General features: G+C 43.3%; 1 protein-coding gene across 1 annotated transcript in view; it reads right to left on the minus strand.

The window, feature by feature from the left end:
* The window catches only part of plxna2 (plexin A2), a 222,147-nt gene that overhangs the window by 179,688 nt on the left and 25,008 nt on the right, over positions 1-17,451 (minus strand). The window contains 3 exon segments of the mRNA XM_032519890.1: positions 1,134-1,316; positions 8,574-9,158; positions 9,160-9,905. Coding sequence (XP_032375781.1) covers positions 1,134-1,316; positions 8,574-9,158; positions 9,160-9,771 — 1,380 coding nt within the window. The 5' untranslated portion in view covers positions 9,772-9,905.

Raw genomic sequence — 17,451 nt, forward strand, 5'->3', positions numbered from 1 at the left:
ACCTTTCTTCCTGGGCGGCCGGATAACACAGTTGGTAGAGCAGGGGCCCATGTTTGTATAGAGGTTTACTCCTCCATGCAGCGGGCCCAGGTTCGACTCTGAGCTGCGGCCCTTTGCTGCATGTCATTCCCCCCCCCTCTCCCCTTTCACTTCTTCAGCTGTCCTGTCATTAAAGGCCTAAATTGCCCAAAATTAATCTTTAACAAACTTTATTCCTTTTTCAATATCTTCCTCTGAGCAGCACGCAGCTGTTGTGAGTAGGGGGGAGGGACAGCTGTATGAGCCAGTTATGGCCATGTGGCACACTCCTGCTGTCAGTCAAACAGGCGGAGGAGCCAAGGGCAACACTGACCTTCAGTCCTTCAAAACCTCTGGATAAATGTAATCTAGAAAGCACCATCAGTGTGCAAGACAAACAACTACGGTGACACAATGCAGCTGCACAAAAACACATTATGTACATTATAACGGCGTATTAACATTTTAACATTCGACAAATAGTCTCAGCATTGGTGCCAAAACAGCTGTGCTAAATTAATCAGCGTAGACATTTTGGATTGACAATCTCACTCCTCATATTACCCTGAATCCAGAGCCTAGCGCTCACTTTCCTCACCATTCAATCTGTCAGTGAGCAACCTCATCTAATACCTTTATTGCTGTGTCCGGGGTGCAAAATCTATCATTATTTGGTCAGTTTCCTTAACCCTCTGTTGCGTCTGTATTCTCTAACCAAGACTAGGAGGTTTAGTGCATGGGCCTGCTCTCCCTTTTACCTCTCAGTGAGCCACAGGCAGAAAGGTGCCTATTAAAATTAATGGGCCACAGCAGGTTATTCAACACTGCGACACTGGAGCTCACTTAACAAGAAACTGGTAATGACCACTAGAGTGAGCTAGCCATCGCCATTATCCCTCTCCGACGCTTTGACAGCAGGCATTAAATATTAAGGAGATACGTTTCCCTGTGACCATGATCCATCTGTACGGAAATAGGACCACTTCACAGTGTCTGTACTCCATGGACCACTGGACAGTGTCTTGATGTATCACAGGGACGAGCAGGGAGCAGAAGTCCCCTACAACAGGCCTTTAACTCCCGGGTGAGAAGAAGGAAAAGAAGCTGGTACTCACCTTCTTTAGGCGTCCACTCTTGGTGCCCACAAAGGCTACACAGTAGCCATTGTAGACATAGGAGGTGACAGAAGTCATGCGGTCGCGTGTCTCGGTGTAGAGAGTGTGACCGGTCACCAGCTGAGAACCGCCAAGTGGCTGGTTGATGTCCAGACCACAGAAAGAGTCGTCAATGGGCACCGGCTGCAGACAGAGAGGAGAACAGCGGTCAGCAACCTTTACTATAAAAAGAGCCATTTTTAACAAAAACATATTTTGTCTGGAGCCTCAAAAAATATTTGAGAATTCTAAGGAAGATAACACAGTGTATTAAATCTAAATTAGCCTATCAACATTATTCATGTTTCTTAATGAACATTCATTAATATAGGGATGTTTGTTGCCATTGCTATGGCACTGTCTTTGACTGTCTTTGCAGAGGATAGGCGCTGGGCCCTAGAGGTATGCACGATTTAGATGAATGAAATGTTATGAAAAATTGATTATGTAAGAATCACTTTAGGCCTTCAACAATGTTGAATGAAAATGTTTAAAAAAATAACATTTCCATACATGATTTTTTTGTTAAAGCTATAGGGAGCCAGGACGCAGACCCCTGTTATAGAAGCCTGAATGAAGGATAAGAGATAAACTGGAATGCAGAAAAGAATTGTAAGAAAAGAAAAAAGGTGATCATGACTGTGAGACAAATCTGTCCCATTAAACATAGAAACTCTCGACATGAAATGAACTGTATGAGGGGGAGCGACAAAAATATCTCAGCAGAGACAGAATAAGAGAATAAGACATTAGGAGAGTGGCGAGACTGAGGCGCGGAATATTATAAAAGAAGACAGCTCGGTAAGGAGGGAAGATGAAGGTGACGGAGTGGGCCAGAAGGAGAGAGTGATGGTCAAAGCTGTGGAAACAGCGGCAGTGTCTGAGACGGACGAGGGGTTGAGAGACGTGAGCCTGAGAGAGAGAGAGAGAGAGAGACAGAGAGGAGGAGGGAGGGAGATCAGAGCGAGGTGGAGGTGTGCAGGGAAGTCTCCCAGCCAGACAAACGCTTGCCTTTCTGTTTTTTACTTGGCAGACATGTTTCAGCTCTGCCTGACTGAGCTCCACCTTGCTCTCACCGTGGCTCATTACCCTGGCCTATCATCACACCTCTGCAGGAAGACACATGCTGCATGATAACTATGTGCACACTGCGTAATAACCGTGCAACCCTGAGATATGCATCTAAGCGAAGAGGCGGCAATGAACTGTATTTACCCATTCATTAGAAAATAATCATTATCACAAAGTCTCGTTAAGTTTGACTTCAGTTGGAAAATGTGGGTGCGATTTCACTGTTGATTTTACAAGAACTGCTCAGTGTGAAGACCTAACTCTGTCCTGTAGGCCAGGGGTTCCCAACCTTTTTGGTCTGATGTACCCCCACAGCCCAGTCGGACGAACTCACGTACTGCACCCCTTCATCAATTCCCAATGTGTTCCAAATGTATAACACTATTTATTATATAAAAGTGGATGTTGTTTTGGATAGAGATATCATTTTTCTTACTATTTTCATTAAAAAAAAAAAAATCAAGATTTACATTGGTTTAGTCAGCAATCATACTACTATATACTATATAGTATATACTATATACTACTACTACTTAGAGTGAAGCTGAATATTTCTATATTATATATTATGTTCTATATATCTAACTATTAATCCCTCACTTTTAGGCTACCATTTTAGCTACTTTGTAATACTTTCAGCTATTTAAACCGATTATTCATAACTTTTAGCTGTTTCAACCGTTCATTCATTACTTTTAGCTATTTCAACAGCTTATTTATCATTTTTAGAGCTCCATAGTTTAACCGTTAATCCACTAATTTTAGCAGCTTCAACCATTCATTCATTACTTTTAGTTACCTGTGCTTGCTTGCTAACCAGTTTTCACACACTCTTGCAAAACATGTCGTGTTCAGGTGTTACAACTGAGGAGTTCCTTTAATCAAATCATAATTTCGAGTTTTTCTTCTCAATCTTTCCACATACCCCCTGGCAACAGCCAAAGTAGCCCTTGGGGTACAAGTGCCCATGTTTGGGAATCCCTGCTGTAGTATATCTCAGATAAGATAGGAGGAGGTGGTGAATGAGGAGCAAGACAGTGGTCTTTCTGGTGTTGAATCAGGTCAGCTGACACAGTCTGAGTGGCAGTGGCCTCAAAGTGCCATGTGGAGTAAAGTGAGATGTCCACACAGCCAAGCACTCCTCCAAAGTATACATCCTATAGTCCCTTGCTCACATACTCTTATTCTCCCTCTGAATTTATATCCCTCTCTTTCCAACCCCAACTCATTATTTCTCTATCTGCCACCTATATCTATCTCTGGTCTGTCTCCGTCTTCGTCCCTGTCAGAGTGGTCTAGGCAGGCTATGTTGAGTGACATTTCCTACTCTGGGAGGCAGCTCTAAGCCTCTCACTACACAAACCAAGGCTGTAAAAACCTTTCAGTACTACGCAGATTTTCATGAGCGGAGCAAAGGCAATAATGCTGACAAGGAACAATCGCCTCTGCTCTCATAGTCACGCCCGCCACATTATGGCATTTCCTTGTATTTCCTTTGCCCAAAATAGCACAGAGTGCTATGGGGTGCTCCACTGCAGTATTCAAATTTGGTGGGGGCTCATGTAAGCTTACTTCATTCTTTTCTCTCATGGTTCTAAAATCAAATGTACTGCATATAATTTAAACATATGCTGATTGGACATGGACACAAAGAATGAATCAGATGGGAAAAGCTAGCAGATGAGTAGAGAAACAGCCGTGAGTTCCAGACTTGGCTTATCAATAGCTGCTGCCTCGAATGCATGCAGCTATTCCACGTATGGTCTTTGGGGATCCAGACCATTTGGTTCTGATTATATCTAGATTGTTTAGATGATGTACGCTTAGCAGACTTGGCTGCCAAGCCCGATCCCCCCTGGATTCCATGTGGTTGTGTATGCTTGTACACCTTCTCGCAGATTTTGTTTTTTCCTCCCGGCTTTCCTCTGCCTCATTATAAATCTCACCAGCAGTGGATAAATGTAAATTTGCAAACTGTTTCATACAGATTATGTCGGTTATCTTTACCAGAGCTGTGGTGAGACAAAAATGGACCCTAACCCTGTGTGATTTATACTTATCGAATAATTTGCAATACGGTAAAACACAATGCTGAGAAAACACTTTGGTTGGCTTCAACAGTTGACTGCACAATCATAAACTATGTCACAAAGTGGAGGAATATGAATGGATGAATTGCATGTAATATGCGTTTCCCTCCCAAGGTATATCGGTGATATCCACACTTGCTCCCCTTTGCTCTCACAAGCGGTTAATTAGTTGGTGGAGCGTGAGCAAGAAGGACAGGAAGATAATGTAAGTCAGAGAGCGACATGCACACGCAGACAGCCGGATACACAAATAGTTCCATCATGGCTTCCCTTCCTTGGGAGTGACTACAAAGATGGTGTGAATCTCCAGATGGCAGAAGGCCGGACGGCTGGGTGATAAATCTTTGATTGGCTGCTGTGTCTGAATCCCCTGGCTCAGCCTCAGTTCCATTCGCCAGCCTCAGCCTTGGCCTACATGTAAGCGCACTGCACACACAGTGAAATGTCTGCAAGACAGCAATGAGAGCTGGGGGTGTAATTAAGGTTCTCAGCTTTGAGCTCACTGGCTACCTGCTGTTAGCAGTGGACCAAAAGAAAGGCACCGGGACAGTATGTGTAATTTTCTCAGAAACCAAGCAAGGTATTGTTAACAAAGAGTACAGTCTCTTGGGATAGTCTAACCTTGATTCACCTCATATTTTAAAGGATCTGAGACACGAGCACTCTAAAAATACCGCACAGCGGGGAATCTGGAACATATTTATTTAAGAAACACAAGATGTGAAACATATGTGCGCTTTAAAGCAGCCACACTGTGTGAGTTAAGGGGGATTTAACAGCAAGCAGACAATGTTTGCATGCTCGACATATCCGGTAGTTAAATGTAATTTGTGTAGGCTTTAAGAGTTCCTCAGCTATTGACATCTATTTGCATAATCCATATTATACTATGGATTTATTAAGAGCTCATTGAGGATGAGGACATGGCCTAAAGGACTGTATTTTACATCGTCTTATCTCTGTGGAGCTTGTGTGTCCTTAGTGTATAATGTAAAAGGAGAGCAGAAAGTTATCGGCAGCACATGCCTACAAATGGAGTGGGGGGTGCAACTGTTCAGGTTACAGCTGGCACCCTTCAGAGCACACTGAGATGCTCAGGGATTGTTCTAGGTAACTGGGAAAAAGGTTCTCATTTAAGCACCCACAGATAGAAAGCTTCCCAACCTCAACATTGCGACAAATTCATCCCTAGAGGATGTAACAGTATGAAAATTTAACCTAACGATCATGGGGACCAAAATGATCAAGTTTTTTGGTATTATTGCGGTATTTTTTTATTTTTGGGGGGGCTTTTCCACCTTTATTAGATAGGACAGCTAGGTGAGGAAGAGGAGAGAGAAGGAAGACATCATCACAGGTCAGATTGGAACCTGGACCTCTGTGTCGAGGCATAAACCTCAGAGTATATGTGCGCCTGCTCTACCCACTGAACCAACCCGCCACATTGCGGTATTTTTAAAAGTGTGTTCATTGACTTTAGCGTCAACTTTTTTCCTTTTGCGGTATTTTTAAAAGTGTGTTCATTGACTTTAGCGTCAACTTTTTTCCTGCATGTTCTGCAGACAGAAGAACTATCTTCAATCAAACTTTCCATCGGCATTCCTATAATAACCCAAATATGTTTAGACTTAGTCCTCTTAGAGGGCTGATAAATGTCCTGAGTGCTGTCGTCTCTTCCTTCCATCATGATTCCAATGATTCCGAGACCTTCAAAAAGTGCTCTTGAGACAGATCTCGAGTACTACACCCCTGCTACATACCTCCATCTCTCCTTCTTCCAACCTCTTCTCCCGCCTTCCAGCAGAGCTACTAAAACCCAACAGTGCCCGTTCCAGATAATGTCTCCCTCCTCCTGACAATCACCTCTGACATTGTGCTAATGGAGAATGTACTGATTTTAATAAGAGTGGTCAATTGTGTGACCTGGGGGGGATTAGCAACAAAAGGAAGCTGATCAGTGGGTAGGGATATCTTTAAACCTTCAAAATGCATTAAGACCTACGCTATCGCTCCATCACACACACACACCACACACACACACACACACACACACACACACAACACACACACACACACACACACAACACACACACACACACACACACACAACACAACACACACACACTGCATTCACAAGCCTTTTATGTTTTTATATAACACACACACACAGACACACTGTAACGGGAACTAGTTAGACTTACTTACTTACAATTAACTAGTCATTAAGTCTGAATATTCTTAAATTCCTATTAGCAATTACAGAATCAAAGCACAGAGGAATGTAGCCTCCTGGGAATGAGGCGAAATCAAGAAGTTAATTCTACTTAACAACATGCAGCAGAGACATGGCTTTGTATTACTCACTGTAAAAAAGAGGGGGGGGGGGGGGGGGGGGGTATTTGTATTGTGCTCAAGGAGAAAATTATCACTTTGATGCTTGCCAGAAAAAATAAACCCTGCCTCATTTAGGAATATCTCACATTGAAAAATACTTGAAAGTGGTTGTTCTGTGATAACAGAGCTGCAAAACAATTTGACATGATTACATGTAGTGCGCGAATCATTTGATAAACAGAGAGTGTGCTACGCAAGGCAGTCAAAAGCATTTCCTGAGAATTGCTGTGTTTATTTTCATTACGGCATACGCCCTCCAAACTTTGAGCGCTGTGGTTTCTGGGCTCATTGAGAAGTCTTGGTCATTCGCCCTACTGTTTAAGGTCTCATTCTAGGGGAGGAAATAAGATGGAGCCTAGATGTTGTTGTGGACCATCGTGGAATTCTGACCATTAAAAAGTACGGTACATTAATGATTTTATCATCTCGTCACTGGCTGAGGGCTGATTACCAACAACAACAAAGACAACAAATCCTCTACTGCAAGGGGTCTTCAACCTTTTTTATGCCAAAGACCCCTTAACTGAAAGAGAGACAGATCAGGGACCCCCCACTACGTACATTGTATAAAATTAAGTTGCATGTTAACCCTTGTGTTGTCTTCCCGTCAACCATGAAAACCTTGTTTTGGTCACTTTTTTTTCAACATTATTATCGCTTTTTCCAATATTTTTGTCACTTTTTTAATGTCGTGGGTGCTTTTTTTTTATATTTTTGGTGTTTTTTTAAAAAGTTTTTTGATATTTTTAATGTTGACATTTTCAACGCTTATTTTGACGGCCCGATTCTTTGTGACAAAAAAAAAATTACTACCAGAAAACGGGTCAAATTTGACCCAAGGACAACATCAGGGTCTTTAGACATACCCTTTTTGCGTAAAATACTAAGCTACTCAATTAAATAGCCTAATAATTGTTGGCGTGCTTTTATAAATGATACCTGTGGATGGCCTTAGTGACTACCTTACATATAGGCCAGTAAGCAGTAGGGATTTAAAACAATAGTTTGAAGGCCGCCCTGCATTGACTTTGAGGACGCCCTAGGGGTTTTGGACCCTCTGTTTTATTTCTAACCTTTTTTCCAACTTCTAATTTCAAATGATGTCCCCAAAAGGAAACATCTGTTTCATCTAAAAAGATAAATTTCTCTGTTTGTACATATCACTTCAATTTTATTGCTGCAAAACGGGATTGTCAAGCAGACAAACTGACCAACACATATATAATAAAAGATCCATACTTGGCGCCTGTGTATCGATACAGTATTGCCACTGAAAATATTGCGATTCTGTGCTGGATCGATTTTTTCCCACACCTTTAATAATATCATACTTCTCAATAGGGCTGGGTATCGTCAAAGATGTACTGAATCAACTTGATTTTGATTCACGATTCGATACATTTCTGATTAAATTCAATATTGATTAGGATAGGGAAGCTTTCAGTTGCAATCCTAGTTTTGCTTGGTTAATTAAGAAATTCTCAGAGAACTTTCTGTGAACTTTACAAGCAAGAACCAACCCTCAAATATGTTTCATAATGCATCAAGTTAATGTTCATATTATTCCCAAAAAATTGTGTTTAGGTACTTTTAACTTATTAATCCATGGTGAAAAGGCATATATTTAAAGATCGATTTCGGGACTTTATTAACCGATGTCAGATCGCTCAAACAAAAATCGAGTTTTTTAAGCCAGTCCTTTTTTTTATGAGAGCAGCTTTGGACCGTTTATTGAAGTGTCACCACATGCAAAAGGCATATTTCAGTCCCAATCATAAAAAGTGCATGCCGTGTGTATAGTGCACCTGTGTATGTGTGCATGTAAAAACATAAGCATCTAACTCACTGCTTTGGTGCACTGCACATCTTTCCCCAGCAGCCAGTTGAGCTCAAGGTTTCCTTCTCCCTGGTAGCAGGACTGCAGGCGCTCTTTGATTCGCGCATTGATGTCTCGGATGGTGAAGACGCAGAGCGCCGAGTCATCCGGCGGACGATGGAACTGCTTCTGGCCCTTGGAGAAGATGGTGAAGAGCACGTCATCTTGGGCGCTGATGTTGAGCGAGGCAGCGAGAAAGCGGCCCGGCTTTCCCAGGTAGGCGGCCTGCAGCAGCCGGTACTCGACGCCGTTCTTCACACAGCCGATGGGCAGCGAGACATAGGAGTGAAACTTGCGATCATCTTTGCAGAGGCGGACGATGCGAGACGTGTAGAAGAGGTCACTTGTGGATCCGCTCGACGACATGCTGTTCTCTGGCGTCTCGGGCTGCACAGTCAGGAAGTAAACAAAGCTGCCGCTAGCGAAGCCGTAAACATAGTAGATGTCAAAGTGGGAGACCAGTGCCAGCGTGTCGGATGGGATCTTGATGAGGGAGGACACAAAGTCAGTGTGCAATTCGTAGTCAAGCATGGCAGAAGATTCTGGGTCACGGGGACAGCTTTCGACTGGAGATGGTAGGAAAGTAGTCCTGTTTTCCATCCACTGCTGTGCCGATAAACAGGGTGCCATCCTGGCCCTGTGAAGGCACAATGACCCCGTACATGGTCCCGGTCTGGTTGACACTGGAGAGGTAGTGCTCTTTCTTGTGGGAGGGCTCCACTAAGATAAAAAGGTCATCCAATCTGAGGAGTTTGCAAACGCCTTGGTAGAGGCTGCCACAGGCCAGCAACCGATTCTGGGAGTAATCAATGAGGAGAAGCTTGTTGACATTGTTGGTAGAGACAAGGGGCTCAGTACAGGGTTGGACAATCAGAGGGGGATAGCAGGCCTTGTTGTCATCTTCTGGGCCTGTATCATGGGAAACGAGGAGGGTCAGGTTGCCTGAGAGCTTGTACACACGGTTGACTGCTCCAATATACAAAGCCCCTGTGGTTTGGTGAACCGTCAGGTGGTTAAAGACCCAGTCCCGACGTTCAGGGTGGAAACTACTGAATGTCTGCCCACTGCACAACGCAGGGATTACTAAAAGCCAAAAGCCCAGCAGAACAGATATAGCTACTTCTTTAGGGTCAGGTGAAGGCCTGCGCATAGCCCGCCAGCCCGCCATGTTTAACGGGCCTGCAAGGGAACTGCAGAGGAAGCAGAGAGGATGGATGACAGGAAGACGGGAGGAGACCTCGGCCTTTTTGTTGTCGAAGGCTAACTTGCAGGTCAAATCTTCACAAGGGTCTTCACATGTTTCTGGAAAAGAAAACAAGAAAGAAAGAAAAACAATGTTAGATATCACAGTATGACTAACACATCCTACAATGGAAACACATCTGACCAAATGGAAAACACTCGTCATAAGAAGAGCTTTCACTGATTGAAAAGGTCAAAGTTTATCCTCAGTAAGGCGATGAGCCGTGAAGGAGAGGAGTGGAGCTTTAAAGAGACAATGAGCGGAAACCATCACGGTGCACATTCGAAAGGAGTTGCTGGACGGGCCACAATGTAGGAAAGAGAGGCAGGTTACAGCAAGGGAAATGAGCCTGACCTGACTCATAGTACCGCGCTCATGCAGTGAGCAAGCGGTTTCTAAGAACAGAACAACATCGCAACACAGACTAACAATTTACATTAAGCCACGGACACTTGGCGATGAAATTAAAGTTGATTCAAAATGTATTTAAACTTATACAAGCCCAGGTCTTGCAACCTGAAACATTATTTTCTTAAGGACATCTCACTAACATTACTATATTATTATGATATGAAATAGGGATGTTGCATGTTCACCTATTAAACAAAGCTATAATGAATTCAAGGCCCATAATCATTATAATGACAATAATATTGGTGACGACAGCATGACCAGGAATGGAAATTTAATGAAAATCCCACATTGGTTTTGTTACATGCCAGATACATAAGCCCACAGCTAAAACCCCTGTTTACCCTCCTCATTTTATTTCTACATTCACCCCCTCCCTCACATTTTTTACTCTGACTACAACCAATCAACTAACACCCCTATCATTTGCCGCCTTTCCGTATCTATCAGTAAAAACATACATCAAGCAAAGTCTGCAATTTATGCAACCATGCTCAGCCTGGGCTGCAGAGATCTCTCTCCATGTGCCATAAACCAAGCTATGGCACTCTGTGCTGTCTGTCCCCAGGAGTTAATTATCTTGTCCATTTGAAAAGCAAGGCCTGGATCTTATTACTGGAACAAAGTGAGAACAAATTGGAAGCCACTTCCATACACCCTCCACTTGCTCTCTGCTCTTAAAGAGGGTTTACGAAATGTGAACCTATTAACCTATTATTATTATTATTATTATATAACATTGCAGTTAAGTTTCCTATCCTTTTTCATTCTATTCATCTCCTGCTGATATGATCAGATTGTATAGGGATTAATCACTGGCGGCACGACAATCCTCTTTAAATGAATCAGCTACCGTATTAGTTCTGTACACAGCTGCAACACCAGCCAACAGTATACACACACATAAACATACGTGTGTGTGTGGTGTGTGTGTGTGTGGGGCTCATTCCCCCAGTATTATCAGTGTACTCTATCAGAACCAAGCAGTGTGCAGGGCTAACAAGTGGAGACAAAGGCAGTGCATCCCAAAATCAAGTATGATTAGGCGTAGCGATCCAACAAGGGTAATTACTGCGGAGCCGGAGGAGGTAAGCTGGGGAGCGTCATGCGGACGCCAGGGGCTCCAACATGTCAGAGACGGCCCTACATCGTTTGTCACGCTCCAGATTTGCATTTCCAGCAGAGAGGGCGCAAAGAATCAGGGGTGAAAGATGTGGCTGGAATAATCAGCGACTACGACTTGAATTAACAAGCACTTGCGATGAAGATAGGAATAGAAAGATAGGCGTGTTGTATGGAGAGATATTGCACACCCAGGCTACTACAGCGACTCTGTTCGAGGCAGGTTTGATTTGCAGAGCAGATTCGGGATACCCATTGAACCGTGGCTGCCCTTTCATAGACCTCGCTCCAGATTTGGTAATGGCCATCTTGGGGTCCCTCCCTTCCCCCTGTGATCAACGGGTACGCTACTCAGCTCAGACTTAAATATAGACCCTTAGGGAGTGTATTGATCCATGTGTCCCATAAACACAGGTCCTAAGGCCCAGTCAAGCTGTTCTTGGCGTGTGCGCAGGCGGAGGTGTGGGAGGTGCTCTGTCCCAGAAGCACTTTATTAGCATGGTCATAAAAGTGCCATTGCTATTAAAAAAAAGCAGCGAGAGCCAGACCCCCACCCCTCTCTTTCAGCTGCCTGCACGCTGCCATGCTCCTTTGTTTGAGTTTGTACATGCTAGATGTGCAAAGTGGATCCCTTTGGTGGTATAATCAGCCTCCTGCTGAGCCAGCTTTTTGCTCAAGCCCCACAGCATTTTGTCCTTTAGAGCTCTTGCTGCAACCCTGCCCCTTTATCGTATATGTGTATACAACATTTACTCCCATCCAGCTTTTCTTCTGCGCCTTTTTTATGTCCCTACATCTCCACAGACCGGAGGGATATATGCATCACTCCCTCATGTTGTGGCAACAGCTGCAGATGCAGAGAAAGCGAGTGACTGAATGAATGGTGTAAATAAAAGGCTCCACAAAGGTTAGCCATTCATATTACTCAGGGTAACAGAGGGAATGAAGTCTTTGTTTAAGTTGATTGCATGACCACCTCTTTGTTGCATTTGACACCGACTTCTCTGTACTATGCAGCTGAGGAGTAGACTTTAAAAGAATAAGAACAACACCGGATCACCCCTTGCTCTGTAGTTCAAAGCCATGTCTTTCTGTTGTTTATGAGGAGTCAGAATTACCGAGAAGGGAATTAACATATAAATGCAACCAGGAATGATTCATACTGAAACACAGTTACCTATTGACCTAGAAAACAAAGAGGGCATGACTGTGTTGGCAGTGTAAGAATTACGTGTAAGGAAGAATGAAAGCAGAATTTTCAAGGCTTTTAATTGCAAATATACGCTAGTAGCCAGTGTCACCAACTGTCGAGTCTGGGTCAAGTCTCAAATCCCCAGTGTTCAAGTCCGAGTCCGAGTCACCATTACCTGAGTGAGATTGCCAGTATTTGAACCAGTTCAGTCCCATCACTTGAGTTTGAGACCCCAGTGTTCGAGTCAGATCACCAAAGAAGTGTCAGAATCAACTTACCATCACCTGAGTTTGAGTCCGAGTCAGTCAGGAGTCCAGAGAGTAGCGACTCAAGTCGGACTTGAGTGCTTAGTCACTGCCTATTACACATAAAAGTAGTCAGGAACTACTTCCGAGTCCTATTTCATAAATCCTTGAGTCCAGGTTATCAGTGCGCCAAGTCCAAATCGAATCACAATTCCAGAAAATAGCAACTCAGAATCTAGTCTCTATGTTTGGACTAACAACTGACTATTTGCAATATTTGCAACATTGTAATAAACAATGAACCTACTCATGGACATTGCTGTAGTAGGGGGGCCCGCCTTGATAATCCAGCATAAGGCATCAATCCTATCCTGGGCTGGGACACATTCATAAGGTTAATGAAGTACTTATTGGACTTCAACTTATCATTGCACCTACAATAATGTAGCTGTCCTGAAATTAGGTCATCCTGTACATCTCCATGTGTGATTGTGTGTGTTTACGTGTGTGTGTGAGTCAATCACGGCTTTACAGTGAAAAGACGTTATAGCGTACATTGATGTTAAAAAGTGTCCATGTTGGCAGGACGGTCTTTCGCTGTACGTGGTAAATGTGAGATGTTTGAGTCACACACGTCTCGTCTTCATATCAGAAACAGGGGAATGAATTTGACCCGTTCTCACTCCTGATTGGTCAGTGGCTGCACGTGAGACTGCTGGGATTGTCGCGAGTAATGAAAATGCGATAGGGGGCCCCGGCTGTCAATCAATGTCTTCCAGTGATGCGGCCTCCTGATTGGTCCAGGCCTGTAAGCAACGGCGTACCCTGCTTACCGATAGTTGCATGTCTGAATCACTCAATTCTCATTGGCTACCTGCCAATGTGGCAGGTAGACTGACAGTGTACCCCGGCAATTGCCAAATTCACCCTCATTTGGCGGGTGGTCGGGTGTTAATTTCAGGCCCTGGCTGTCTGTCTCCGACAAGTCCTGGTTCTGAAAAAACCTCAGTTTGTTAACGCAGGAAAAAAGACGGTCTGACATGATGACAAACTGTCAACCGCTTCAGTGTGTTACATCACATAAGAATATAAAGCCAAAAAACTCAAAATATCATGGTCATTGTCAGATTCCCATTCTTACAGTCATCTGACAATCTGTTTGGCAGACATGGAAGGCATAAAAAAAAAGAAGAGCCTCAAGTCAAGAGAGACAGAAAAGCACTTGCATTCCGACACGCACGCAAGCTGTGATCATAGCTCGGAGAAAAGCCAGTTTTTTCGCAAAACTTTCCATTTATAATGAATAGACAGACGCACAAAAACACAGCTTTGGCTCAGTCCGCCAGGCTGCTTCCGAGCGCTTGTTGAACAAACTGGTCCCATTGGCTGTCACTGTGTCTGGTTGTGGGTCCCTGTGCTGAAATGCTGGTAATTTCCCATGCCACTGGGCGATACACAGTGGCCACGGCAACCGTGGTAAAAAGGAGCTGCATTGTGTCTGATTATCTCGTGAAAAGATGCTAAGAAGCAGCAAGGAAGCAAAAGGCAAAGCCAGAAATGTGAAATTATAAGCTATGAAAACCATCACTGAAGGTTGTGGACACGACAGCCTGAGGGCAGTACTGCAGCCAGCAAACTGAATCAGGACAGGGAACCGGCTTCAGGGATGTGGGCCTCTGGAGCGGGAGCAGCTCTAAACCTCTGTCACCCTGGAATAGGCAGCAGGTCTTCTGCGTTTGTGCCTTTGGATCCCCTACCCCGTCCCCCCACCTCTTTTTGTCCCCGTATCCTAAGTTTCTTAACAATGCAGCCAAATTTGCTTGATCTGCTAAATTCATATTTACAGCAATTGTATTGCGGGAGATAAAGAACATAAACCAAAATCCGTTTACGGTGCTAAATCCATTGTTTCCGGATAGGAAACTGCAATGGGAGATTGTGATTTCATGCCGGGGATTAATGTGTTATTCCCTGAATCATTAATGTAAAGCGTGAAATCCTAATGCGTAAGTAAAAGTGATGCACCACAAATTAAAGAGACAGACGGAACAAAAATCAACAAACCAGCTAGTCAGGAAAAGTAAAAGGTTTAGAATGTTTTGCTCATTGTTTGGTAAGCTTTTCAGTTGATGTGGCCAACAGTAAAAACAAAAAATAATAGAGTTTATTCTTCCCTAAAGGGAGATCCTCTTCTATACGAGCCTATAAAAAAGCGATTAGCAGCAGAGGTTAGTCCATTAGTCTTCTCTCTTTGCAGCTATCAAGAGCAGAGATAATGAGGACTTGCTGGCATCTTGAGTTGTTGAGCTGGAGTTCTATTCATACGTTCTTCTGTCTCAATAGGAAATGGGTTTCTCTGCTCCAGTGCCAGCTCTATCTGTCAGCTTCCAAGAAAACTCAACACATCTATTCTCTATCCATCCATCCATCCACTCATCCATCTATCCTTCCAGCCACCGCAAGGAAAAGCAACAGTAGCAAAATAGGGGGATAACACCCCCCCAGAAACCACAAGCCCTCCAGTAAGTGCTATCCTTTCCCTCTGTCTGGTTTCCTGCGCCATGGTGTTGGAGTTGATTATGCCTACTATTTCCCTTTAGTGACAGAATTCCATCACATTAATGGAGGAAATAGTCACAGAGGCTTGCTCATAAAATCAGAGCAGCGCACTCACTGCTGTTGCATTAAAGCCATCATTGCAATTTTGCCTTTTTTTTTTTATGAACGGTTTTGTTTATGTCATGATGCGTGCTGGGCTCTGAGCTACTGCTAAAAGAGCTGTAATTCAGTGGTGCGTAGTAAATGAATGTGCACTTGTCCACAATTAAGCATGTGGTCTAAAGGCACTCTAACAGAACACTTCGCACCCAGTGTTTAACAGTGCTATCTCTGTTAGTGACCCATATCAGCTCACTTGCTTATGACTGACTTTAAAAGGCCAGCAGCGAGGCCTTTAGTCGTCTTTTACTGAATTGTGCCCACTGACAGCAGTCACAAGACTTCCTTCCAGCCTCTCAGAGTTATGACTCCAATGAATGCCTTTAAATGATAATTTTAACTCACCCCCCACACATTTTGAAATATTTAGGTATGAGCTGTTTTTTGTGAGTCTTCAAGGACAGTGTTTGTTTGAAATCCCTCTCCCTGCCAGTGTGCAGTGTGTTTCAAATACAGCCCAACCAATATATTGGCGGACCAATGTTGGGCATTTCCCGGTCTATCGTATCAGAATTTCTAATGGCCGTTTTAAGAAAATATATATTAATATATATTTTTTTAAATATTCATTCAATTCTGATAAATGAATATTTAAGAAATAAAAACGGACTGTCAACCATGTTATGAGCGTTGGCGTTGCATAGTCTACAACGTCCCTGTTGTCAACACTGTTATTTTTTTATTAATGTGTTTTTGTTCAAAGGACTTCAAGTTTCATATCTTAAGTTTGTATTTTTATACATTTTATTTATCAGACCTTTAATATATTTTGATGTTCCTCTGTTCTGTTTAAAACAAATTATCATATTATTTTAGTGAGAACTCATAAATAACTACAAATAACTAATGTTAGGGAAATCGGTTTATGTTTTGTAACGGGTTTTTGGAATTTTTTTTTAAATATACTGTATGTTGGCCAATAAATGGGCATATATTTTTAAATGTAAATGTGCTGTGTTTATATAGTGCCTTTCGAGTCTTAACTACTCAAAGCGCTTTTACATCATACAGGAAACATTCACCATTCACACACATTCATACACTGTGGCCGAGGCTGCCGTACTAGGTGCCACCTGCTCATCAGATACACACTCACACACATTCACACTCCGATGCACAGCATCGGGGGGAACTCAGGGTTCAGGGTCTTGCCCAAGGACACTTCGACATGGGACTGCAGGGCCAGAGATTGAACAACCAACCTTCTGATTGGCAGGCAACCGCTCTACCACTGAGCCACAGCCGCCCCATATCCGTATCAGTATCGGCCTTAAAAATCCTTTATTCCTAACTTCAAAATAAATTCATTGTATTCAATGGAATGTTTTTTTACCCAGACTTTTCAAAAATAACCTATTTATAGCTGTAATTGCAATAGTGTAATATTTTTGCTGAAGGTTAGCATACTGTCAGAACCTCATACTCATCCCCATGCCTAGTCATCATGTTCACAAGAATAATTGAGTATAGCTGCTTATCCCTGAATGCAAACATTGGCACGTGCATCTAATCTTCCCCTTTAAACCCATCTCCGATGAGCCCCCCTCCCGCTTCACACACTCCAAACTCGGTTTGAGCAAACACACGCTGGTATAACGGGCAAAACCTCTGACATCCACTGAGAGAGATTACAAAGTCATTGTCATTCTAATGATTTCTGTTTCCCCCTCCCACGGCCGCCGCCTCCCAAACACGCGCACGCGTTCATGTGTTCTCATGCCCTTGTTCAAGCTCAGACATGCACACAAAAAACACACCCACAATCAAAAGGCGTGTACCCATATAGACAGGGGCCACACATCCAGCACCGATGTACATAAGTCATCCCACTTTTTGTTTTCTTTCTCAATCCCTGTTTCCGTAGACACAACTAACAGCCTGCGTGTACTTCTCTTAATAAATTGGAGGTTGAAACCT

Source organism: Etheostoma spectabile, chromosome 7 (genome assembly GCF_008692095.1).
Source record: "Etheostoma spectabile isolate EspeVRDwgs_2016 chromosome 7, UIUC_Espe_1.0, whole genome shotgun sequence".
Classification (NCBI taxonomy): Eukaryota; Metazoa; Chordata; class Actinopteri; order Perciformes; family Percidae; genus Etheostoma; species Etheostoma spectabile.